The sequence below is a fragment of the Adiantum capillus-veneris genome, chromosome 16 (assembly GCF_014529385.1).
Source record: "Adiantum capillus-veneris isolate H3 chromosome 16, ASM1452938v2, whole genome shotgun sequence".
Classification (NCBI taxonomy): Eukaryota; Viridiplantae; Streptophyta; class Polypodiopsida; order Polypodiales; family Pteridaceae; genus Adiantum; species Adiantum capillus-veneris.
In genome coordinates this window covers 68,750,958-68,778,025 of record NC_140946.1, presented here as the reverse complement: position 1 = coordinate 68,778,025, position 27,068 = coordinate 68,750,958, and the positions used below count along the sequence as shown (strand labels likewise).

The following is a 27,068-nucleotide window of genomic DNA, read 5'->3' as shown; positions in this document are numbered from 1 at the left end:
CTTTCAACGCCCAGGTTAATGCAATCGTGCCATTTCTTGATCTCCATTCATTTATATTTCAAGGCACACTTATGCATTGTAATCATCACTTGTACACTTTGTTCATGCAACCAATCACAAATTTTTAATATAGAATTAAAATAGAATCGAATTTTTTAATTTTGGCTAAGGCAAAAACCACAGGCAATGGGCATCAGTGAGGCCTAGTCCTTTGGGCAGGCCTAAAAATAAAAAGGAAAAATGTGCCAGGCTCAAGTATCTTCGTACCTGATCAATGCAGTGGTTGTCATTGGTGTATAAGCGAGTGCTCTGTGTTGCAAGTCGCGAGAGATGGCCACTGCTCTAACGTCTGGCGCCCACCTTCCGCAAACTTCTCTGTAAGTAGAAAATGCGTGCATTGGTTGGATGGAGAGAGAGAGAGAGAGAGAGAGAGAGAGAGAGAGAGCCGACCTTTGTACCACAGAATGAGAATTCTTTTTAGTATCTAATGATAAATAGCTTCGTAAAATATGCTGGATAGTGTAGCATATTACAATCATGAGATAGAGGTAATGGGACCAGCATATTCCATCCAGTTTTCCTTGGTCTATTGGACTTATATGGGAGTGAGCTCTTGTGTGGGAGTGAGCTCAGGGTGAAGCTATGTGTTTATATGGGAGCGTCTACGGAGTCTCTACTAGCACATAGAAGGGCAATTGAAAAGAAGTGAAGCCCTTGGTTTTATAAGAAAAACTCTTGGTTTTATAAGAAAAACTGCAGAGATTTCCATTGTTTTTCATCACTTTTTTTCTTTGATTTTCTTGATCCCTTGTCAAGTGAGACATGAGTTAGGTGTGTTATGTGCTATAGAACTCATGCCTTGCTTGAAACTGGATAGGAAGAAGGTGAAAAAGGGAGAGATAGACACCACCACCCAAAACCTACATAACTGAGATATCTGGCTGAGCTTCCTCATAACATACGATTTTTTTATACACAAGTAGCACCTCAACTATGGGCACATAGAGTAAGCACTAGCTGGCTCTACACAATCGCCTTACTATAGGATTGCGCAGTATCTAACTTTTGTTTTGGTTCCGGTTTGATTTGTTCTCTTAGCAATTTAGTTTTGCATCTAGTAAAACCATTTCTTATCATTGTATTGTCAGCGTCTACCAAACATTGCCTGCGAACTTTCCCTTCGTGAGGACATTCTATGTTCGATAGCCTTTCATGTAAGCCTTGCCATCCTTTATTTGTGGTTTGGATGGAGTTGAGACTATAGTATATCTTTGCTCTGTGGATACAGTCCTGATGATTATTTTGATGCAATCGTGCAATTGTTTGGCTAGTTTAGCCATCCCTGAGTCTTAGAATTGTGAAGAGAACATGCTAGAAAAAGTACAATGAAGCTGTGTTTGAGGAGCTCTTTAATGTAATTATTGATCTCACCAACTGATTCTGATTTATGATATTTCTCAACGTATTCTAATGATGGCCACAGAATTATTTGTACTTGCAGGTTGCAGTCTGGTTTACATCTTTATCAAAGTGCTATCTTGGTCCATTCTTCGAATCTTTGGGCTGACCGCTTGTCTCAAGTGTCAGGTTCTTGTTGTGCATTTATTGATGCGCATTGAGATTGGATATCACAATATAAAGTTGAAGAGCAGTTCAAGTGGTCCCAAATGTTTAAATTGTTACATGGCTCATGGCAGAGATTCATCTAACTGTAGATATGAGAAAGCCTGGAGATCACGCTATTTTGAAAGCTACTTTTGGTTCGGAAAAGAATGGTAAGCTTTGTAACTGGTTTTGCAACAAAGTGCTGATTGGATTTCATTGTTGGAAAGGTTCAAATGTCTACAAAGGAGATGCTCTTGCTTGTAATACCTAACTAAAAGACTTAAGTTTTCAAGACTTTCTGTGTTGATGTAATCTGTTGTGGTGATATTGTCTCTTGCTTGCAATATCCAACTAAGCGGCTTAAGTCCACAAGACTTTCTGTTCGTGAGGTAATCTGAATGCAAAAAATCCATTGTGGTGATATTGTTTTTGGAGTTGGTCTTTGTGGTTGGCAAAGTGGGGATTGATTGCATCTGTGATAGTCCAACACATAAAATGTGGCTTTGAAAGGATTGCATTAGAAACCTTATTTCCACTCTTGTGTGAGAATGACGATTGCATCTGTGATTGTGTAACACAGGGAAACATTGCATTAGAAACCTTTTCTTCGCTCGTGTGGGAAGAATGAAATAGTGATCAAAAAATACTGTCAGTTCTATGCAACACTTGAATCTTCTTTTAATTCTGCATCATTAGGATTGAGGTGTTCACCTATTATGTCAAAATAGGTTAACCTTGAGCTATACTAAGGAATTTTTAATGAGTGATTGCATGGCTTTAGGCAGTTTTTCAGAGGTTTAGAGAGAGATCCCTGTTGTGTCAATTTAAGATTTTCTGGAAGCCAAGTACCTTTCAACCTGGAGGCTGCAATGACAGCAAAACTTTGTATGCAAAGGAGGTTAAGAGACAAACGAGCATGTTTTTGTTGGGGAAAACACACTACATACACCTAGGAACAGAGCAATGGGACAAGTTTGTGTTCAGGAAGGGTTACACCACCTCGGAGCATATACTCACTTTGAGAGCTTTGACTGAGGAGGATCGTGCATGACTCATGAGGAAGGAGAATATATTATTGCTTTGCTGACTTAAGCAAAGCATTTGACACGGTGCCCCGAATGAGACTCATGAAGAGATTGAAGGACATTTGGTGTGCTTGAGGAGATGCATGGAGTAGGGATATACTCTCTTTGAGTCAGTGTAGCAAGAGTATGGCTTCAAGGGGTCTTTTAGATGTAGTGAGGAGTTCTCTTAGCCTTTAGGATATAGCCTTGGTGCCCGCCTAGGCGGAGTGATGATACCATTCCTATTACATGCAGATTTGATACGTATAGCCCAGCTGGAATGCTGATACCAATCCTATTATATGCAGATTGGTATCAGCACTCCGGCTAGGCTCGCCCCTGTCCACATATTGGAGATCCCATTGCCGCCTTTTGACTACAGCATTGATTGCCCTTTCCTTCATCTTCGTCGCACAGATCTGAATTTGGTAATTCGGATGGATATTATGAAATAAGTCAAGGGAGGAGATCACAACCAGTGGGCACAAAAATGGGGCATTATCATTTACTTTCTCTACACCCCTCTCCGGATGGGTGTATTATACACCCTACATGGACTCACACCTCTCATGTGGTATCAGAGGTGTCATTTGACAGTTTTCCACCTCCTTAAAAACTTTAAGATTGGGAACAAGTAGATATGATGGTGTCATGGATACGAGTTCTAGAAAGCTCTAGAAACTTGAAGAAGAATCTAGAAGGTTCTAAAACATTCTAGAAACATCTAGAATCTAGAAGGTTCTAGAAACATCTAGACGAGTCTAGAGGGATCCCGAAGGTTTTAGAAGCACCTAGAAGGATCTGGTTCTAGAAGATTCTAGGAGTGTGAAGAAGAATTTAGAAGGTCCCAAAAGTATCTTGAAGAGTCTGGAGGGTTCTACAAGAACCAGAAGACTCTAAAAGAACTAGAAGGCTTTATAAGGAAGAACCTCAAGTCCTTAACCTCCTTAGAATCTTAGTATAAATAGAGCTCTTGGGCTACAAGCCCCTCCAACACGAGTTGTGAGGCTCCTGCGAGGTAAGTCTTCTAGTTTTTGTCTTGTGTTCAAGTCTTGTTCTTGTAATCAAGTCTTGCCTTGTACTTGTAACCCAAGTCTTGTATCAAGTTCTCTTAATCATTTACTAAGTCTATAATCGAGATTAAGTGTCGTAATCAAATTCCAAGCTCTTGTATATTGTGAGGGTCTTTTGTCGCTCTTCTCCAGCTCAAGACGCGCTCATAACAATTTTTCAAGACTCCACTTCTTAATCTTGCCTAGACATGGAGTTTGTATGGGAAGGTGTAATTTTCACCTTGCAAAACTTGCAATAGCAAATTCAAGAGCTACATGAGAGCAATGCATGAGTACAACCGGAGCAACCGCACTTCTTAAGTCTGGTGATGCAAGAACTTCAACGCCAAATTCCAAGAGTTACGCGAAGCTAACCATGGCCATAATCAAACCATACCTTTGGCCAATCTACTACAAAATAGAAATGAGCCTAAGGTCAACCTATTTAAAAAGTCTAATGGGGCGAGATCAAAGCTTAGAGCTTCCTCCAATGAGCGAAGTTATTCATACGCATGTAGCTTGAGCGCTACCCTGATGGGGCTCCTCAAACTGGTCTCATTGGCACACACCTCTCAAGTACATCATAGCCGCGAAACGTTTCAAGGCCGAAACGTTTCACCTTGAAATGTTTCGGTCTAAAATTAGAGCACAGTGAAACGTGAGACCGAAACGTGCGTTTAGCGACTTTGAAACTAAAACTACGGTAGCTTGTTGTGAAACGTTTCACCTGTCCTGACCTGTCGAAACGCGTTTCATGGTGATGCTGCTCAAGTACAACCCTCTCTTGGTTTGCACCCCTACATGATAGGGACTCTCCTCTACTCTATGACTTCGAGGCCTTTGTAAGAGAGTTTTCAGCAACCTTTGGGGAAGTAGATAGGGCAAGAGTTACCAAAACCAAGCTTCGCAAGCTACGATAGGGCCCTTGCCTTGCATCAATATGTGCATCAGCTCACATGTGATATCTTATCAGTCAATTCTGGTGGGATTTAAGAGATAATGTAAAAGATCTCTTGCTTACTATGCCAAAGTTTTATACCCTAAGTGAATTCATGTCTCAAGCCATAGTGTGATAATAGACTCTTTGAAAGATGGCAAGAGAAGGTAGGAGACATGTCACATGCACATCTAACCCTATGTGCATGTGGACAAGCTGCTTCAGATTGAGGGTTCAGGTCAGCTTATGAAGTGTTCTGGCACCTTTGTGAGCCTGTGCGCAGGCCGTGCATGTCCAGGCACTTAGAGTAGTTGCATATCCTCTGGTTGCACACAACATGATGATCAAAATTACAGTCAGTAGCCATGATGAGCATTTTACAGTGCAAAGAACCCATTTTTCCTATTTTAGCCATTTTTCATTTATTATTAATAAGTGACTTTTTTGGGAAAATGAGTAGGGCAAATTTGCTAGTCTCTTTAAAAGAAACCTAGTGCTAGCACTTTTTGGCAGAAGAGGCAATAGAAGTCCACCAACCCATAGTGCACCTTCTCAGCAAGACCGGCAGGCGGCCTAGCGTTTCCAGCCAACAACAGAACAAGACCAGCGTTTTGGCTCAGTTTCAGCCTGGCGTTTTGTAGATTGCAGATCAGCCCTGGCGTTAGTACTTCACAGCAGCAAGCGTAGCATTTTTGCAAGGACAAGGTCAGCCTTGTGTTTTTGCAAGTTGCAGATCTCTCTAGCGTTTTGCAGATTCTCGGCGACAAAATCAGCCCTAGCATGAGCGTTTTTGATTTTCAGCAGTAGACACCGCAAATCAAGTCCCAAACCTCACAGATCTCACCTTCCCACAACAGATCCTTGCCGCGTGGTCAGATCAGCCAGTGTTTTCAGTTTCAGCCCGCTATTCGCAGATTTCAGCATGTGCGTTTTCAGCGCATCATCGTTGGTCGTCATCATCGCCGTCCTCGTCGACAAAGTGTTAGAATTCAGCAGATACGAGATTTGCAGATTTCAGCCCCTAGCGTTTTCAGATTTCAGCCCGTCTCGTGGTCGTCATCATTGTTGTCGACATCGTTGGCAAGTCCATTGCATCTAGACCATTGTACCAGATTTGTGCAATCAATAGCATAGACCTCTCTCGCCATAGAGAGTGGGGCCCTTGGAGGAGGGTTTGACAACATTCTAGTGTCGTATTCTCTCCCCTCTCTCTCTCTCTCTCTCTCTCTCTCTCTCTCTCTCTCTCTCTCTCTCAGTCTCAGCACCTTCATTCACATTGTCATTCACTTTGTTTGTGATCATTTGCACTCTCATTAAAAGAACGGAAGGCTCTCCCTTCCGTAAGTAAAAGGAACCCTTGAGCGCAATTCGGAGCACTCATCTCGAGCAAAGTTCAACATTCACTTCCGTTGCGCCTTACATTGGTATCAGAGCTTTGGCAGTGTTCTGTATCACTTAAGGAAAGAACCACAAGATTTTTTTTTTGCTTGTTGCGGTCGCACGTAACCCAAGTTCACTTGGGCGTGTCGATTTCTAATAGTGTTTTTGAAGTGGCAGGTAACCCAAGAAAGAAGGGCTTGTCCGGCCTCCCCTTGTTCCTCTTTTCACACATTGAGAGCGGACCGTGCACTTAGCGGCTGACCAATCTAAGTGAGGTGGGAAAAAGCAACCTTGGTGTGAGCGCAAGGCCGCCAAGGGGTGCGCCTGCAAGGAAGAATAGAGCTCGGGTAAGAGAAAAGCCTTCTCTAACACAGATTGCAAGCTAAAGAAAGACCTCAAGAACTCAAGAACCCAAGAACCCAACAACCTTAAGAACCCAAGTTCCTCGTGGACTTAAGTACCAAGAACTTAGTGTATGGTCATCACCCGAAGCGGAATGGATACTTTGCGTGAAGGTGATGAGCATTGAGTTTGTGAAGAAGAATTTTCCCCACTAGGGGGTTTTTTTGACCCTCCCCCTTCCCCATCTACGCCACGGTTTGCACCAAATCCTATGGAGGCTTTGGTCAAGACGATGATGGACATGATGCTACGACAAGAAGTGCAACCATTGCCTTGGATCGCGAGCGCGAAGAAAAATGGTTAGCCTTGGAGCATGAGCGTACTTGGCGGCCGAAGACAAAAGGGTAGCCTTGGAGCATGAGCGTGACCAAGCGCGCTTGGCGACCGAAGACAGACGATCGGCCTTGGAGCTAGAGCGTGAGGCGCAGAGAGATCAATACATGCAAGAGTTGGTTTTACATGTACTTACCTCGAAGCCTGAGCCGGTCAAAGATGTTGGTAGTTCATCAAGTAGCTCAAGCACAGATTCGGACTCCAACAACCCCGTCACAAAGAAGATCACATTCAATAACTATGACGGTAAGATGGATGGTAGTGTTATTCATTCTTGTTTGCATCAATTTAATGCTTATTTTGTGACAACTAAGAAGACAGGAAATAGCAAGGTTTTGATGGTAGCCATGTATCTTATCGGTGATGCCATTAATTGTTACCACGCATGGTAAGAGGCACAGCTGACCGCGCACCTAGAGGAAGCCGAAGAAGGCGTGCCCCTTTCTTTCAATTGGGCCGACTTCCAACTTCCAAGACAAGCTCAAGGCACGGTTTATGCCACCCCAGTACCTAGCACGGTTAAAGGACGATTTGCGCAGTCTCAAGGAAAATGGTATGCCAGTTATGTCTTTCTCTACTCGTGTTTTGCAGCTCGGCACCCTATTATGCAAATCGGATGATGAGCGCAAGGAGGCATTCCTTTACGGATTGGACGAGTATATCAAGTATGATGTCGAGGTACGCGATCCAATCGATCTCAACAAGGCGGTAGCGATTGCTCTCTCATAGGAGATGAAGCACAGTAAGGGAAAGCCTAAGGAGAACAAGTCTTCTCAAAGTATCTCTCAGACTTCTTAGAACCCTAAGAACGGTAAGAAAGGTAACTCTTCTAACCAATCTTCCTCTAGTCTTTCGGAAAAGAACACTCAAAATAAATCTAAGGGTAAAGCTAACACACTTGCTAAACCTAAGCTCACCCCATATGAAAAAGTTGCACAAGGAATTATAGGAGGATATATCACGGCAGAAGAACAAGTCATTTATTCTAAGGAAGGTCGATTTTTATCACTGTCACGTCAAGGGTCATATAAAGAAAACATGTCCTAAGATTGAATCTAAAGAATCCACAGAACCTATATCCTCTGTTAATGCCATAACTGAGAACATTCATGTGTCCTAAGTTTCTCATGATTCTATCATTGATAAGTCTCTTATGAAGAGTTACGGTCATGTGAATGGTCAACACATGGTGGTCTTGTTTGATTCTGGTAGTATGCACGATCTGATTGGTGACACTTGTCGAAAGAGTCCGCTTGGAGGTTAGCAAGACATCTCTGCTCGACGGTATGGACTCTCTCATTACAGGAGAGTGCCTTGATGTGCTATTCACAGTTCAATAAGCGTCCTTCAGCAGAAAATTTGTAGTTTCTCCTCTTTCAGGATGTGGTATGATTCTAAGGATTCGATGGTTCCGTGAGCATAACCCTCTCATTGATTGGGCGGACAATACTTTCACTTTCAATGCCAAAACTGACTCTCCCATTGTCATTCATGGGGAGAAAGTTATTCATTTTTCACTCTCATTTCTAATGTTCAGGCGAAGCTAGAAAAAGGAGGAGACTCTCTCAGTCTTTTCTTCTCCAAAGCACGATATACATGTTTTGCATGATACAGATGTGATTATTCACAAGGATGATGATTTGCATGATAAAGATGTGATTGTTCACAAGGATGATGGTTTGGTTGATGATTTTTCTCGTGAAGCTAACACTACAAGAGGTTATGTGCACTTGTGACGCTTTTAGCGATGGAAATACATTGGGTTTTTTTACTCTCCGGCTTCGCTACCACCGTCGCTAAAAGCGTCGGACGATTGTAGTCCTTTTGTAGCGAAGCTTATAGCGATGTTGCAGAACCTTATATAGAGATGTTTATAGCGACGCTCGATAATAAATTTTTTTGGTTGAATGCCCTGCCACTCATCAATCATATTGAATGTTTCCAGAATAAAGTATACCTAAATGAATCCAAGATAAGCACAGATTCACCTAGAAAGTGCAAGGTATAGACCCAAAGTAGTCATCCACAAGACAATATAACCATTAACTCCATCATGCATAATATTGTTTGCAGAATAAAGATACAAAACTGACAAAAGTAATTGGACGAAAGTGAATTGACGAAAGTAAATGAATGACAAAATTATACATATCATAGGCAAAATCACTTGATTGTTAAGCTTTGTAAATGTAATAGTTTCAACACAATTGTCATTATTGAAAAAATATATCGTTTTTCAATAGTTATAAAAAGACGTATACATGTCATCTCATTATATAAGCTATGACAAAAGAAAACTAGTGCTATTTGGCTACGGCTAGACTGACGTCGCTTAATCAGACGTCTCATCGCGTCCAAGCGGCGTATCTGTCGGATTCTGCAGAAAAAAACAATAAGACTTTTTGTAAGTAAAAACATATAATTACAAAACAATCTATTTTCTTAGCTTATCATTAAAATACAACAAATGTAAAAGAGTAAAGTGAAATACTAACCATGCTGCTGATGGATCAAAAGACGCCGTGCGCACGCTCACACACCCAGATAACTCGACACCACACAAGGAATTCACTTGAATTCCAACCCACACTCACCATCACTCAAGAGCTCAATAAAAATACTACCCACAAGTTCGATTCAAACTCCAAATGCCTCGACCTACAAGCCCTTGCCGGTCCGTAGACACTACAAGGTGAGTCAGTTGATCAACACTTGAAATCACGTGTGATGGTAACCAAAATATACAAGAAAAACCATCAAAAACTCAAAAACTCAAAAAATCAAGCCACAAAAGGCCTCTCTCAGACCATTGCAAAAGCTTCACCAAACTCAACTCTGTTGGACTCTTTGGAGTAGCGCCAACCCTAATGGCACCGATACAGGGTCACACAGTCTTGCAGAAAGCCGCATCTTCTTCCCTCAATTCCTCGCACACACCCATTCATGGAAACCTCAGAGCTCTCATTCACTCCTCCACACACTCGAAAACAGGACGCGAACGTGATGGGACTGCACTAGACCACCTGTAGGAACCCTGCTTCCTCCCACACATAGAGGGGTGAAAGTGCCAAAACTTGGCTTCAAAAATACTCCCTCAGCTGGTACACTCACGGAACCGTGACTGATGTGGAAAATTGAAGCCTTTTCACAGCATTTTTTGGTCATTTTTTGACCTTTTTTGACCTAGTTTTGGCCAATTTTGACCCTCGACGGGCATTTTTCGCGGGAAAAACCCCAAACGGACTTCAAAATTGACCAAATTTTGTACGCTTGATCCTCGATACCCAAAGCACTTTGCCACAGCCCCACATTCCATTTTTGACCACTTCTAGGGCGGTGCACGCATCACCGCAGATCAGGCATCGTAAATAGACAGTTACTGCATGTCCCAAACTTCTCGAGTGGGATGAGAGTGCCCACACTTCCCACTTGCACTATTTACATTCTAGAAAGCTCAAAAACATTCTCTAGAGCCAAGAGATGCCCCCAAGAACCATATCCAAGGCCGCGATACCCTATCCAGGCATGTACATGTGCCCAACTGGCATGCGAACCCGACTATTCACAATGTGCACACACTGCATCATTTCTAAAACATGAAACCACTTTTCAAAGCTCCCAAATGCATGTATTTACATCCTTTTGTACATATGACCATGTATATACGCACTAGTTTGTACATACCAAAAGTGGTTTATCATCATTGCCCAACCCCAAGTTGAGCATTTTATGCTCATCAAAGAGTGACATAAAACTGCAAAAGTGACCCCAAAATTCCTCCAAGGTCATATTTAGAAGCTCTGAACGTGCTCAATGGTGACGAGATTCTGTCCACAAAGGATGGCAGTATGTGTGGGGATATGGCGCAAGTAGGGAATTCTTTTGATGATAGAGATGATGATATGGCTTTTTTTGACAGTCTCTCATCAGAAGAGGGTGATTATGAGCCTACATCTTCTCCCTTTGACGCTGATATGTTTGAAGACATTACTTGTGAGTATCTAGATAGTTTGCTTGATGAAGACGTGCCCCTTGAAGTGGTCACAGGTGTTCCGAGGGAGTTTTCGCCTTGTGCTGATGCCTCTAATGTCTTCAAGGGCTTAGTATACCTCTTTGCAGGAAAGTATGCTTTTCAATGTCTCTGGAAGGTTGCTGCTTTTGATCATGATGGTGTGACGAGTGTTTCCCACGCTTTGGAGATTGATGCAGATGATGATTGGGGTTTTGACGACCTGGATGTTCCGATAGACTCCTCCCAGGCTGTGTACGTCAACAAGGCTCTATACAGGATCAAAGCTGTGAGAGCCCTACACAGTGTTCAAGAGTTCGAAGAGCTAGAGATGTAGCCACTAGTGCTCGAAAACATAGCCCAGGGCACTCATGAGGTCTAAGTCAAAGAAATCATTCAAGGAGATGCCTTTCTCACACAGGGCATCTGCTCTTATGTCGGTGGCAATTTTGAATGGTCTTATGGTGGTGTGGCAGCTACAAGTCCCAAGCTTCAGGTAGATAGTATGGCCTGTATGCACAGCTTGTGTTCTTGTGCTGAGGCTGTGTGTGCAAGATTCAAGCCTCAAGAGGATGTGCAGTTTCATTGGGATCCAGGTGGAAGCCAATTCTCAAGTAGGGAGGCTGAGAGCTTCTCCTTTGATCCGGGAGGATGTTGCTCTTCAGGTTGGAGGGCACGAAGCTTTCCCTTTGATCGAGGGAGAGTTTCTTTTTCAAGTATCTAGCAGGTGGAAGCAGCAGAGGGAGTGATATCAGAGCTGCTAACAATGTAAATATGGTTTTTTCAAGTTTTTGGAGTTTTCAGCATGCTATACAGGGTTTCTTGCCGATAGGTGTACATAGTTTTCTAGAAAAGCTTGGGTTGAGCATGAATGCTCAACGAAGGGGTTGGGCAAAGATGATGGATTCCAAACTTTTCTTAGTTAGTGCATCTGAAAGCTGGTCAACCCAATAATCGGCCATTTTCGTAATGCCTATACAGGTGCTTAAGCGTATTCGAGGGCAATCTTCCACCAGTCTTAGAGAGGGCCTCCCATTTGATGTGTCAGGGTGGGTTCATTGTCTTATCTATGCAGTCAATGCCTTGGAATATGCACGGCTTATCATGATGATTGATTTCTTATGAAAGCTCTCAATGGGGAACATCGATGTCAAGGTACCTGTCTATTGTCTATATATGTGCTCCTTGTAGAGATGATTGAGAGTGTGGGGTTCCTTGAGGTTATGATGAGCGGAAACTACATTGATGTGCTCGATGGGCATTGGCATTGCATGACATGGAGCCAATAAACTACGCTTGATGAGTTTGTCAGAGTTAAGTGCCAGCGATGGTTAGGTCAAAGCTTAGCGGCTACGGCATACAAGAAGCTCAAGAGGCATTGGATCGGATAATAGCAATGTTTTGGTGGGAGTCCACCTTTGGTCGGGTTTTTTTAATATAATAAAAAGGCTAAAAAATAATTTTTTACACAGTGTGTAGGGAGATGGGTTTGCACGTGGGCTGCCGTCGCCAAAAAAAGGAGGCGGTGGGTGTGTGTACGAGAGGGAGGGCGGCGCCAAGCAGAGCATGAAGGCCACGCCAAGAACGCTCTACAGGCTCCCACTTGCAAGAGGCTATAAAAGAGGGCGCAGGAGTTGCAGAGCCGAGGGAACCAGAGAGAGAGAGAGAGAGGAGAGACCGGTTGTAAGGAGGCCGCCATGCTAAGCAAGCCTGAAGCAACCAGCTAGGAAGGGGAGGCTCAAGCTCAGATCAGAGCTGCAGGTAGAGCACTATGAGGATGCCGTTCAGAGCTGGGGCCGCTCAGACAAGAGAGTAGCGTCAGAGAGGGTGGACGAGCTACAAAGAGGGCGCTCTATAGGAGCACAGGCCGAGGTGCCATTCAAGAGGGGGACGCCACCCAGAGAACGAGCGGGGGCCGAGGGAAGACGCTCTCTGGCCAAAGCTGAGAGGGAGCTGTGTTCGAGAGCTTGAGGGCTAGCCAGGAGCAGAGCAAGATAAAAAAGAGGGCAGCGCAGGAGCCGGGAAGGGTCTATGCCCGCACCTTGCCCGTAGGTTGGAGGTCCGAGCTAGAGAAGGTAACCGGCTTGCAGGGGCGCCATCTGGTGGCGCATGGGCTGCATATTATAAGTCAAGGGGAGCCATCAAGAGAGCACGGCCGGGAGATGCAGACTAGGAAGGGAATGGCTGCAGAGAGCGCCATGAGCAGAAGGTGGGGGGGGGGGGGGGGGGTGTCTGAGGTCCTAGAGCGTTGCAGGAGAGAGCTCGCCATTCAAGCAGAGAGCCGTGCAAGGGCAGCCAATTAATTCAAAGGGGGCCCAAAGCATGAGCTGTTGAAGTCGAGGGGCCGGGGGCTGCCATGTTCAAGTTGGGCATCGAGAGGCCGTAGTCAATGAATGAAAGGAAGTTCATCATAGGCCGCCAGGCATCATAGCTTTGGAGCTTGCCATCAATAAAGACTCTCTCAGTGCATGAGACAATGCAAGCTTGCCATATTATGAGAAGGGCACTTTGATTTCCCGTTGTCTATGTAAAGAAGTTCCTTTTCAGGATGATCCTTTTAAAAGTAGGCCTTTGAGGTGTTTTTGAAGTAACCTGGCTGAGGACTGAACAAGCCAAGGCTGATGACTCAAGCATGAGAGAGAGAGAGAGAGAGAGAGAGAGAGAGAGAGAGAGAGAGAGAGAGAGAGAGAGAGAGAGAGAGAGAGTGAGAGAGAGAGAGAGGGGTTTTCTTCTATAAGAGTTGCCTAGTGTGTGCGCTTAGGCTACGGGAAAGAGTGTGCGTGTTGTGTTTGGGTGTTGGTTTCCCGATTCCCATCACCACCGCGAGAACTGAGAATGTCCATCAAGGCGTTTAAGCACTTTCTGCCCGCGTACTCGCGCCGTACGGTGTGGGGTCATGTCCTATCATCGCCACTGTTCAAAACATACAAAGAATACATTATGTTAGAATTTAAAAGTACAAATAGACGTAACTACTAAACCTAAAGGGCAATACAAAAACACTTACAAAATCGGCCTCAAATGATGCCCACCCGTCGCTCCTGCTCCCCAAGTGGTGTGAGCCCCCTGCCTTTACTCGCGCTTTGGCTGCTTCCTTTTGTTGCTTCCACTTGTCAAAATTCTCGCGCGTTGCTCGCTTCGCATTCTTCCAATCTTCTTTGGCCAGCCAATCTGGTCTGTTCCACCTATGCTTTATTGCTTTTTGTACTTCAGAACGCTTGTGCTTGCAGTATTCACGCATGCAAACCTTCTCCAAGTCTTCATTGAAGCGCTCATTCCGACTTGACAAGGGAAACTCGTCATGCACCATGCTGATGACTCTGTCTTTTAATTCATTTGGCACTTCACTCCAGGTGTTTAGTATGTAGTGTCCAAACACCTGAGAGCAAAGATCGCGCATGCGCGAGATCACCTTCTTGCTTTCGGCATCCAAGATGATATCGCTGCTGATGTTGACTGAGTATGGTAAGTCCTCTCGCCTGTGACACGTGAACCTGGGTGTCTCGGCAGGGGTCTCGAGTGGTGTCTCTAGTGGCGTCTCGATGGGGGTATGGACGCCAAGTGTCTCCACTGGAGTCTGGGCCCCGAAGCGAGGAGTGTCGACTGGGTGACTCTCGGAGGAGTAGCTAGTGGTGTGTAGCCGGTAACAGCCGATAGCCGCGCAAAACTTGGCGTAGATGGTGATGCCGTGGTTGGTGCGGGGGCGGGCACAGAAGGGGAAGGTAAGGAGCCTCGTCGAACACGAGGCGGTGTCGAGGCATCTGCGGTGGCATCCCCACAGCAATCGCCGTCGCCGCCACTAGAGCGTCGGTGCCTAGAAGAGTGTGAAGATCGTCTTGTCGATATCGAAGTCTCGGAGCGCGCTGAATGCTCCGAAACAGAGGGAGACGTTGAAGTAGTGGAACGACGTGCTGGTGCTCCAGAGCGATGACGCTCCTCGTACGACCTCCTCTGCTGAGGTGACAAAGAAGAAAGAAACTCATCATCATCCATATCTGCATTAAACACTCAAACATTTAATTTTAATATTGAATGGAGAAGAAAATATAGACAAGTTATAATCTATACTATAGATAATAGGGAGAGGGATTCGTGTGTGTGTGTGTGTGTGTGTGTCTGTGTATATATATATATATATATATATATATATATATATAGTGAGCGCGCGCGCGCGCGCGAGAGAGAGAGAGAGAGAGAGAGAGAGAGAGAGAGAGAGAGAGAGAGAGAGAGAGAGAGAGAGAGACTCATAAAGGAGGGATTCTTGCGACGAGGAGTTTAAGCCGGCTTCAAATTAAACCTTAGCGAGTAGCGATGCACACTTCTTGCTTCTTTGCTATAAGAGCAAGATCTACTTGCCCTTTGAGGACTCCTTTGGCTTGGAATGGAAGCGATGACGATTAAACACAATTTAAATTTCTCAAGTATAGCATATAGACAAGAATGGACAAAAAGCCACGTGAATACAATATATATTATAAAACGACAGTGTTTATGGCTTTAAGAGGTCTCTCTCTCATCCTCGCATAGCTCAGCATAACTCTCTATGTCTATATAGAGCTCTCCGTTTAGGCAGATGTCCTCCGTTTCATTTTGTAGATCCTCTGCATGCATCCCATAGAGAGTAGCAGCTTGATGCTCGTCTGACACCACCTCAACGGCTTCTGACTGAGCATCCTCTCCGATCTCCTCCACTGATGCCGTTGTGATTGGCACATGGTAGCCCTCATACGTCTGTGCACTACGAGAGGCTACCTCTATGACGTACCACTAGTTTGATGCAGACTTTGTAGGATGAAATATCACCTGCCAGAGCCACAAAACTTACATGAGTGCTTCGAGTCACATAACTTTTAAGATTGGATGTTAAATATTTACAGACTTACTTGTTCACAATGCTCAGGTAGTACGAAAGTGTCTCTTAGGTCGGTCCATTTTTTAGTTGAATTCATCTCAAGGAAACCAGACTCTCCTCTGTGCACAGTAGCGTTGCGACCCTCCATGTTTATCTTGAACCATTGCACGTCGAACAAGTCCACAAAAAATCCTCTATAATCGATCCTCAAAATCTCTTGTAGCGTACCGAAGTAAGTGAGTTCTGCCGCCACAAGATCTGCATGAGAGTCCACATGTGACACATGCTCTGTATCTGCTTGTTTGAAGCCCTGCATGTATACACATGACAATAGATAAGCTTGAGAAAAACGAAGATTTATAGTGTTTGAGTTTGAGTATAAATCACCTGAGCATTCTGTTAGTCTAGGATAGTCATGCATGGTCCACATTAGAATGCCTCTGATCAAAGCATTCCGTCGACTTGTGTGTCGGCTCATATCCACCACTTCTATACCAATTCACAATTGTTGTAGCTCTTCCAATAGTGGACGAAGATACACATCCATATTCTTCACTTTATACCGCCCCGGCACAATCAAGCTTAGAAACAAGTGTCCCTTCTTAGTAGTCAACCACGGGGGAATGTTGTAGTTGACGATGATAACGGGCCATACACTGTAAGATGTTTACCTCTGACCAAATGGATTTTTACGCCATCCATAGCCAGGCCTATGCGCAAATTTGGAGTTTCCCTGGCAAAATCCGGCCATGTGTCGTCTATATGTTTCCAGGTTGCACAATCTGCAGGAATCTATAGCACACCATCCGAAGATCTATTCTCCTCGTGCCATGATGCTAGGGCGGCCATGGACTTACATTCGAAGAAATGCTTGATGCGAGGAAGCAGAGGAAAGTGTCGCAAAACCTTTTGTGGAATTTTTTGTCCGTGGAGATCTACTCGATCTCTCGGAATCACATTTTGGACACTTCTCCATGTCTATGTATTCTCTCTGAAAAGAATGCAGTCGTTAGGACAAGCGTGAATCGAATTGTAATCCATCCCCAAGTTTCGCAAGATCTTTCTTGCTTCTTCTCTGGATTCTGGCATCACATTATCAGCTGGCAGTATGTGCTCTTTGAGCAATCTACACAACGAAAAAAATGCGGTACACTTGTGTAAGTGATCTATCAGATCATTATACATCTAGAGTTTTTAATTGAAATAAGCACATTGTAATAGATCACTTGAAAAGCGCTGTGATGCTAGTGTCACTCCATCTAAACTTTGCCTGCATGTTGAGAAGAACCAGGAGCGCCTTCAATCTAGATATACGTGCTCCATCATACAATGGCGTATCGGCTCACTTTTCATATCATCATAGATAAGTCTTTCTAAATCCATGATCATCTCGATCATTTCATCAATCTTGGGCTCAAACATAGCCTCGTTGGGAATGTGGTCCGTATGATCATCCTTCGAGCTGTCAGAGGCTACATCTTGTGGCCTCACGTATGCTGCTTGACAAAAGCGCCTGCGAATACGCCTATTGGGTTGCAAGATTGCTGCCTGCTGGCAAGCGTTAGAGTGTGACGAGTTATAATTGGCAACAACTCGATCTATAATAGATGGATCAAACTCGCCAAATTTGCGAATGTGCTGCAAAGAAACACGTCTTGTCCGTCGCACAGCATGTTTGCATTGATTACAAGGACATAAGATCCTTGTTGAGAGATAGATGTTTCGGTTGGACGGCTCCACATCGTCGTCACTACTCATAATGAATGTAAAAACCTTATAACCTGGACATAAATTTAATCTTCTATTGGCATCCTCCGTCTTTTATCTCTCTCTCTCTCTCTCTCTCTCTCTCTCTCTCTCTCTCTCTTTGATCACACTGTAAACTACCTCACATTCTCTAGTCATCTCCGATCCCCGCACACCCCGGTCTAGAGGTGCACGGAGATCAGAACCACCGGGTTATAATCTCGTCTTTATTGGTCAATGCCTATTTTGTGGGTACGAGAAATCTACACATCCACGTCTAAATGACAATGCATGTAGTGGACAAAACCCCTTTACCTCTTCTTTAGCTGTAGCAATTCACAGCATCTTAACATCTCTTCACAACAGATATTTGTTTGAGGGATTACTGTGCACATTACATGTTGGCCTCCAATCTGAGTATTATGCCGTTGAAAGCTTTTCAACTTAAGGTCGCATCCGTAGAGAGGAAGAGAGGGATCACCGTTGGCCTAACTCTAATTTTTTTCCGTAATTCCGAAGGTAGACTTTAACATATGGTGATTTTAAGCTAATTGAACATGGTTAGTGGGTGAGTTAATAGGTGCTAGATTGTGATGGGAATATACATATTGTTGTGTACCTAGTGTTTACTCTTTGGGCAAAGTCATGAGCTTAGCTAGAACTCCCCCTTCATTGACATGCCCTAAAATCTAACCTAAATTTAAATATAATCTAACCTTAAATTTAACCTAGCTAATCTAAAATCTTGTCCTAATTTTAAATTTAACATAAATCTAAATCTTTTGTGGTGCGTATGCCCTATCAACTACCTCATTTGTGCTAATTTTTCCCATTTCATGCTTCTTTTAGTGCTAAGCTTCATTATGGATGAGTCTGCCCTTGATCTCCGGAGTCATGACAGAAACTCAGTACGCTGAACTTTGTGTTGATGTATACTCATGTGTGTGCGTTTGGTGTGTGTTGTGTTGGGGAGCATATGCTAGTACCTAGTTCTACACCCACTATTGGGCACTGACGACATTAGTGGGGATGTCGTGGTATTTAGTCAATACTATGCATGATGGAGCTGATGGTTATATCGTCTTGTGGGTGACGACCATGGGTCTATACCTTGCACTTTCCTTCAAGGGTGAATATGGGCTTATCTTGGATTCATCTAGGTATATTTTTTAGTCGTATAGCGGACATGCAGACTTCACATTGTGAAGTTCTTGTCCGAGTTACGACTAGTTGATATTGTGCTAATTATTTCTATCTTTTGTGGTGCGTATGTCCTATCAACTACCTCATTTGTGCTAATTTTTCCCATTTCATGCTTCTTTTAGTGCTAAGCTTCATTATGGCTGAGTCTGCCCTTGAGCTCCGGAGTCATGACAGAACCTCAGTACGTTGATGATGTATGCTCAAGTGTGTGTGCTTCTGTTGTGTGTTGTGTTGGGGAGCATATGTTAGTACCTAGTTCTACACCCACTATTGGGCACTGACGACGTTAGTGGGGATGTCGTGGTATTTAGTCAATACTATGCATGATGGAGCTGATGGTTATATTGTCTTGTGGGTGACTACCATGGGTCTATACCTTGCACTTTCCTTCAAGGGTGAATCTGGGCTTATCCTGGATTCATTTAGGTATATATAAATCTAATCTAATCTTAAACTCAACATAAACCTAATTCCAACCTAAACGTAAATGTAATCTAACTTAATTTTAAGTCTAATTAAATCTTAACCTAATCTTAAGTCTAATCTAATTTTAAATTTAGCATATATTTTAAATATAAGTTAAATGTAATCTAACTTAATTTTAGATCTTAATCTAACTTAATCTTAAATGTGATTTTAAATCTAACTTAACCCTAAATCTTAATATAACATTTCATTTCATATTTTCTCTATTTTTTTAATCTCTCTCTCTCTCTCTCTCTCTCTCTCTCTCTCTCTCTCTCTTTGTTTTCTCCCCTAACCTCTCTCTTTTCGTCTTCTCTCCCTCTCTTTGTTTTTTCTCTCTCTCTCTCTCTCTCTCTCTCTCTCTCTCTCTCTCTCTCTCTCTCTCTTTGTTTTCTCCTCTTATCTCTCTCTCTCTCTCTTTACTCTCTCTCTCTCTCTCTCTCTCTCTCTCTCCCTCTCTCAATGTGTGTGTATGCATTCTTTGTTTATGCATGTGTGTGTAATTTTTTGTACATTCAATATATGTGTATGTGTTTCTTGTTTATGCATGTGTACATTCTCCTCTCTCTCTCTCTCTCTCTCTCTCTGTCAAAGACACAATGTGTGCGTTGAGAGGGAGAGAGAGAGAGGGGAAGGGAACATGAGAGGGAAGGAGCATATCTGACTCTCCTTCCTCTCCTCGTGTGTGTGTTTGTGTGGTGGGGAGAGAGAGAGAGAGAGAGAGAGAGAGAGAGAGAGAGAGAGGCGTGGGTTTACTTGTTTCGCTAGAGCGCCGAAACTCAGATACGAGATCAGAGTTTTTGACGCTCAGTTTATTTTTTACCCCTGTCGGTGTTGCTATGCTCGTCGCTATACTATTTGCTGTATAGCAACGCTTATAGCGACGAGCATAGCAACACTGTGGATTTTAACATTTGAGCGTCGCACTGCTAGCGTCGAATCTCTTGTAGTGTAACCTCATTGCAGATACGATTAATCACGCAAAACGATCTTGGCTCTCGAGTCGAGGTCCAAAGAACCCACTCAGGAAGTATTGTGTGTTCGCATGATTTGTCAGTACGCATTATTCGAGTGTTTCATTCGTGACAGTTTCTTGTATTTTTGTCACCGTCTTTACGTGTTCCCTTTTCATAGGCATGCCGTATTGTACGATGCACATGGCTCACTCACGGATGAGCACGGATGTATGCGGATTTCTCTTGAAAAGAAAAAAGTTTGCATTCAAGGAATTCACATTCCATGTCTCTTCCTTGGCATGTGAAACCGGCCTGTTCAATCCAAAAGGGCGGTAGACTTTAGACTTAAACCTTATTTACTTTCACCCATTTAATTTGACGCCCACTTTACCTGTACTTTCAAGACACAATAAAGGGGAAAGGGATACAGGCTGCTAGGTTGCACCTGTATGAGAAGACCGACACCAGACTGGCCCCTAACTTAGGCGCCCCTTTCGGTATTTCTTTATTGTTTAGAAGAGGGAATAAACGTTGTGGTTCCTTACAAGCTGCCCTGCACAACCTTGGCTGAATTTCAACTGTTCTGGCCCGATTTCGGCAGCATAACTGTACTAGAACCCTTCACGGTCAGTATTCCCACGCATTGAATGACTTTCCCGACGTATACGGGCACTTTGCAAGACCTGGCGAGAATCTGCAGCACGCTGAATTCTCTGTTTTCAGCCCCGAAAATGCGCCAGATCACCTGTACAGCGGTCCCCTCGCATCCCCGAACCTCTTGGGGGTATTAGGGTCCGTTTAGGGTCAAAACCCTAAACCTGCAAAAATACACAGCAGGCTGTAATTTATTGTTTCGGGCTCTGTTTCGCGTGCCGGTCGCATCCATAGCAAGTCCTCGAGCTCCCGCAGATGTAGGGCTACTTGCCCTTTGAATCGGACGAGATTTTTGGCGTGAAACTTCTTCGAATTCACCAGTACGTGCGGGGGATTAGCGGCTAGCTAGTCCAGTACTTGTGCAAGAGGCTCTTGCCTCGGCAATCGCGCATGAACCCACACAACTGTACATTGGTCAATTGAAAAGCCCACTAGTGGGGCATAACATACTGCCATAGGGGAGAGAGAGGGCAGTGCGTAGCGTGCAGGGCATCACTCCTGGCACCGCACTGTATATAGGAGGGAAAGGAAGCACTCCATAGCTCTTAACCTGTGACAGGAAACTTGAAAATGAGCTCACAGCTGAAAATCACGTTTTTGTCTTCTCTATAAGTAGTAAACTGGCCTCAGAGTGCCAAGTGTCACTCATTTGTGCATTTTCCCGCTTTAGACCCTCGGGTCTAAAAATATCTCATCTGCAGCCTCTGTTGACTTGGCCACAGAGTAATAAAATGATCCCCATGTCAAACTGCACGTAATGACGCGAAGACATTTTCAGGTCCCAAAATAGCAGTTTCCTAAATTTTAGGAGATGCTGCCATTGTATCTTTCTAGGTCATCCGACCCTCTTTGTACACTGCAGCCACACCCAGAACTGAAATGTAGCCTCTGTAACAAAGGATTCCAGTTTGGCTAGTCAATGACCCCACTTGGCTAACCATAGTCCTTGTCCAACCTTAGTGCTCTCTTGCCCTAAGACCTGGACTCCCTCTGAATAGCTCCACACTAGCTATGCAATGTAGGGCAGTTAGATTTCCCGAGGGGCGTTTTCCAAAATAGGAAAGAAATCAACAAAAAGGATAGATAGTAGTAACACGTTGGTGACATACCCCCCTCTTGAAATCTCAAACGTCCTCGTTTGCATCTATGTCGTACATGCTCACAGTCAACATTGATGTATTCAACACCTGTCAACACATGTACGACACATACATGCTCATTGTCAACCCTGGTGTATTCAATACCTCGTCGACACTATTGCCTGCGTGTGAACCTTGTTCCAATGACATAGTGGTAGCTTCGCACTCTGCCATTGCTTTGAGTCACTAACTTTCCAATGACAAAATGGTAGCCACACATTTTGCCACTGTCTTTTAGTACACGTTGGATCCCGTAACACTTTCGAGCATACCTAAACCGACAGTTTAAGAATGCAGTTACATATGTACCCTTTAATAGAAGCAATTACTGTATCCTTGACAAATTGACAAGAAATACTCACTTCTATAGCACTAAGCACACTTTTGGACATTCCATAAGAGCAATTGCCAAACTGACAATCTGTACAGCTCTAACATTCATGTAACAGGTATTTCATTTGAGCTCACTTTAAATACCATGTACATCATTTGTTTCAGAAGCCATTGTCACACTGACAATCCATGTAGCTTTGAAACTCAAGGGGTCAAGGCAGGTTGCAAATCGAAGGCTTCAAGGTAAAGTGATAACACAATTGGTGACTTTGCAAGTTCACCTTCTTCCATCCACTTAGCATCCATTGGTGGATAGTTTCTGAACTTCACTAAGTAACGCCTAGCAACCTTGCCTTTCATTTTTCTTTCTTTATGTGCCAAAATCTGTTCCGGGACCAAGATCTCGTCAAGTTCCTCGACTTCCGGCTGATCTTCAACTGGCATATCTTCTGGCACATCACCCACATAGGGTCTGAGAAGACTCACATGAAACGCATTGTGAATCTTCCAATTGTCAGGCAATTTCAGCCTATATGCAACATCACTGATTATGTCGCACACTTGAAAAGGCCCATAGTAACGCATGCTGAGCTTTGGAAACAATCTTTCCTTGCCCTTCATCTTCTTTAACCTTGCCTTTTCAAAGCGTAGAAGCACCCAATCACCAAGTGAAAATACCACTTCACGACGGTGATGATCAACTGCTTTCTTTTGCTTTGCCTGAGTCTTTTCCAAGGCCACTTTGACCTTCTTGTACATTTCATCCATGTCCTTAACATACTTATCTGCTTCAAATATCTTGTTCTTTGTATACAGTATGGGAGGAACTTTCTTGCCACCTTCAACTATCTCGAAAGGTGCCTTGCCAGTTGATGAATGCACTGTATTATTGTATGTATACTCCACCAATGGCAAATATTGCTCCCACTTTCCTTTATGCTTTGACACATAACACTTCAGCAGATCTAGGACAGTAGAATTTGCCTCTTCTGACTGCCCATCTATTTGAGGATGAAATGACGAAGAGAATTTGAGCGTTGTGCCCATATTCTCAAACAAGCCTCTCCAGAACAAACTTGTCATGCGTGGATCACAGTCGCTAACAATCGACTGTGGCATGCCATGATACTTGAAAATATTGCTCATAAACAAGCGTGCCATCTGATCTGGCTTTATCTTCTTCCTGACAGGAATAAAATGAGTCTGCTTGCTGAATCTGCAAATGATGGTCCAAATACCATCGTTTCCTGTCTGCGTTCTCGGAAGATCAAAGATAAAATCCATAGCAATACTTTCCCATGGTTTATCTGGAATAGGTAGTGGTTGCAATAACCCTGGTGCCTTTTGCCTGTCAAACTTGACTTTCTGGCATATTAGGCATTCTCACACAAAGGCATCCACATCTCTTCTCAATGTAGGCCAATAGAAGAATGTCTCAACCGCTTTAACTGTAGCATCGATGCCACGATGCCCTGCATACGGTGGGACATGACTCTCTTCCATAACTTTGCGTCGCAATGGCTTTGTGACACACAATATGCCATGCATCATCATGAACCCATCTTTGAGAAGATAGTGTTCATGACGTTGTCCATCCATTAGCTGCTTGAAGACCCTTGCAAAATCTTCATCATTTGCATACGGTTCCCTCATATCATCAAGTTCATGATGATAAGGAATTGACACAGCTGAAATTTGTGGCTTCCTTGACAAGGCATCAGCCACAACGTTCTTCTTGCCTTCCACATGCACAATCTGAAAATGGAACATGGACAAGATATTTGCCCATCGCATATGCTTCTCAGATAACTTTGTCTGTGTCAAGAAGTATCGCAAGGTCTGATGGTCCGTTTGGACAACGAAATCTGCACCTAGCAGGTAGTGCTTCCAACTTAAGAGCGCATGAATCACAGCCAGTAACTCTTTCTCATAGACCTGCATGGTCATCTCTGGCCCTCGCAAAATTCTGCTCTCATAGGCTGCTACCCTGCCATCTTGCATTAGCACTGCACCAATGCTACTACCACAGGCGTCACACTGGACCACAAATGACTTCCTAAGATCTGGCAACACAATGACTGGATTTGAAGATCTTTTCCTTTAAGAGATTAAAAGCTGAAATCTCTTTCTGTGTCCATTTAAAGGTGACTGCCTTCTTTTGAAGAGCATGTAAAGGTGAAGCAATCTTAGTGAAATTTCGGATAAACCTTCTGTAATATGAGCATAGTCCCAAGAAGCTTCGGACATCGTGCACCGTCTTCAAATTTGGCCATGACTTGATCGCTTCAACTTTTGCAGGATCCATTCTGACACCATCCTTTGAGACAATGTGTCCCAGAAAGTGAATCTCTTCTAGAAAAAATTCACTTTTCTTTGCATTGACGAGCAACCTATGACTGCGTAACTCTTTGAATACAATGGCCAAATGATGCCTATGCTCCTCTTCATTCTTTGAGTAGACTATCATGTCATCAAAGAATGTACCAACAAACTGTTGGTGTGGACGGAAAATTTTGTCCATCATCCTATTGAACGTAGCAGGAGCATTTGTGAGACCAAAGGGCATCACTAAAAATTCGTAAAGGCCAAACGTTGTTCTAAAAGCAATCTTGTGTACATCCTCTGATCTAATGCGGATCTGATGGTACCTACTCTTTAGATCTATCCTGCTAAACATAGCTGCTCCTTCTAATTTGTCCAGAATATCATCAATTCTAGGTATAGGGAACCTATTCTTGATGGTATTCTTGTTCAGTGCACGGTAGTCGATGCACATACGCCATGAGCCATCCTTTTTCTGCACCAACAACACTGTAGAACAGAATGGAGATGAACTGGGCTGAATCAGCCCCTTGTCTAACAGCTCCTGTACTTGGCTCATTATCTCGTTCTGCTGAGCCGCACTAACCCTGTACGGAGGCTTATTTGGTGGGGTACTGCCTGGTACCAAATCTATCGCATGGTCCTCGGGTCTTCTGGCGGTAATTGAGACGGTAATGAATTGGAAAAACAGTCACTATACTGTTGTAAAAACATTGACCTTTCTTTATCTAGCACAAATAAATTTGATTCATCACAATCTGACACTTCACGTGCAAAAACCAAGTACGTAGAAAGATGCTTTTTCATTACAGAAGTAATAGCAGAAGCTGATACAGTGGGAATAGACTCCCCTTTAAGCTTTACATCCAGAATGTGAGTCTTTCCCCTGCTCTGTACAGTGATCTTTTTGTTGTAGGCATCCATGATTCCTTGTACACGAAACAACCAAGGAATACCTAGCAACACATCACATCCGTCCAGTGGCATGATGTAAAATTCTTCAGCATCTACATAGGACTGGATATGTAGGCGCAACTTTCCGACGATGGGTGTCACAGCCTCTGTATGGCCAGGACATGCCAAACCTGCCTCTGTTGTATACCCCATCTCTTCAGGTCTGATTCCCAACTTTGAAGCCAATTCTGGGGAAATGAAATTGGCTTTGGTACCTGGATCAAAGAAGATAAGCACTGTTTGATCCCTGACCTTTCCCCATGCTCTGCAAAGCTCACTTGCATTTGAATTTGGCTTGTCGTCCACCATATCTGGCACTAGACCAGCCATGGGCTTCTTTCCTTTCTTGTCCTCCTTGTCTTTAGAATCAGCTGGCCTTTTCTTTGTAGGACAATTGTAAGCAATGTGGCCAGGCTGCTCACAAATGAAGCATTTGTTCTCTGACCTCAGGACCTTCTTTTGCTCTTCCGACTTGCGAGGAAAACGTCTTTTCCATTTCTTCGCTGGTCCCTTTTCTGATTCACCCGTAGCTTTGTTTTTCCCTGCGTTGGCCGGCTCCTGAGTCACTTTCGGAGCATCCTTGGGAACATACTTCTTCGCTGAATTTTTCTTGGCTGATCCTTCCTTGACGCCAGTATTGAATTCACAATCTTCTCCCTTGAGCAAACCATTGCGAGTGTTTGCTACCTCGATGAGCTGCGTCAAAGTAGTGACTTTGGTCTTCGTGCAATATTTTCTCAATCCTTTGGGTAGGCCACAACAGTATTTTTCAATCTGTTCTGTCAATGGCACAAACCTATAGGAAGTTACTGGAAGTAGAACTTTCCAAAACTTCCGATTGTAGTCATCGAGATTCTTGCAAGTGGCAGCATTAAGCTGGTGCCATTCTGTCATGACATCTGCTTCAAAGTCATCAGATAACCATGCTGCTACAAAAATCTGCTTGAAGTAAATCCATGTGGACGGAGCTTGCCCTTGAAGCAATAAAGTTGTCCACCATTGTCTCTCATTCCCTGTCAAGAAAGTGGCTGCCTTGCAGACCTGTGAAGCCTCTGTAAAGTTTCCCCCTGCATAGGCCTTGTCAAACTACTGGAGGAATGAGAGAGCCTTCTTCCTGTCATCAAACCCTGTAAAGGTCGTGAAAGTCACACCTTTGCCACCTTCTTTGTACGGTGTTGGCCTCTCCAACGGCGTTAAGTTGTCATAGGGAAGTGACTGAAACATGGGAACACTGTTAGGGTTCATCTGTGTTACCTGACCGCAATTAAGTTGACCTGGAAATGCCATATTTGGCTGCTGATTTGTAATTCCAGCCATACCAAAATTTGCCTGTGGCATCCCAAATTGGCCCTGAGTGCTATGAAACCCTGGTAGCATGCCCGTGACACCATACATGGGGCTAGGCATCATCGTTTGAGCACCCCCAAACACTGTTCGTGGCGTGTAAAACTGATTTCCAGGTGCATGACCAGCCATGCTCTGGAATACCGATCCACCTCCAAAATAGCCAGGGTGTACTGAAGGTGGTGGGAAGACTTGTTGCATAGCTTGTAGATTGCCTCCCTGTCCATTAGAAGCAGCTATAGGTTGCTGAAAAGTGGTTGGCTGAATTGGTACAGCTTGAAAGACTAGCATCTCAGCCACGTGTTCTTGCACCTTAGG

The 27,068-nt window shown here is 43.8% G+C and overlaps 1 protein-coding gene across 4 annotated transcripts in view; it reads left to right on the top strand.

The window, feature by feature from the left end:
- The first annotated feature begins 216 nt into the window (after positions 1-216).
- Positions 217-27,068, top strand: part of LOC147439226 (histone acetyltransferase TAP1-like) — a 46,223-nt gene continuing 19,371 nt past the window's right edge. Inside the window, exons 1-3 of one of the 4 annotated variants that reach the window (XR_015184560.1) lie at positions 217-377; positions 1,484-1,587; positions 1,698-1,775. Coding sequence is in view for 3 of the 4 variants with exons in the window: in XM_086485093.1 (XP_086341219.1) it covers positions 331-377; positions 1,484-1,587; positions 1,698-1,775 (229 nt within the window). In the remaining variant the exon portion in view is untranslated. The remainder of the gene's footprint in view (positions 378-1,483; positions 1,588-1,697; positions 1,776-27,068) is intronic. The other 3 variants (XM_086485093.1, XM_086485092.1, XM_086485091.1) reach the window with 3 other exon arrangements.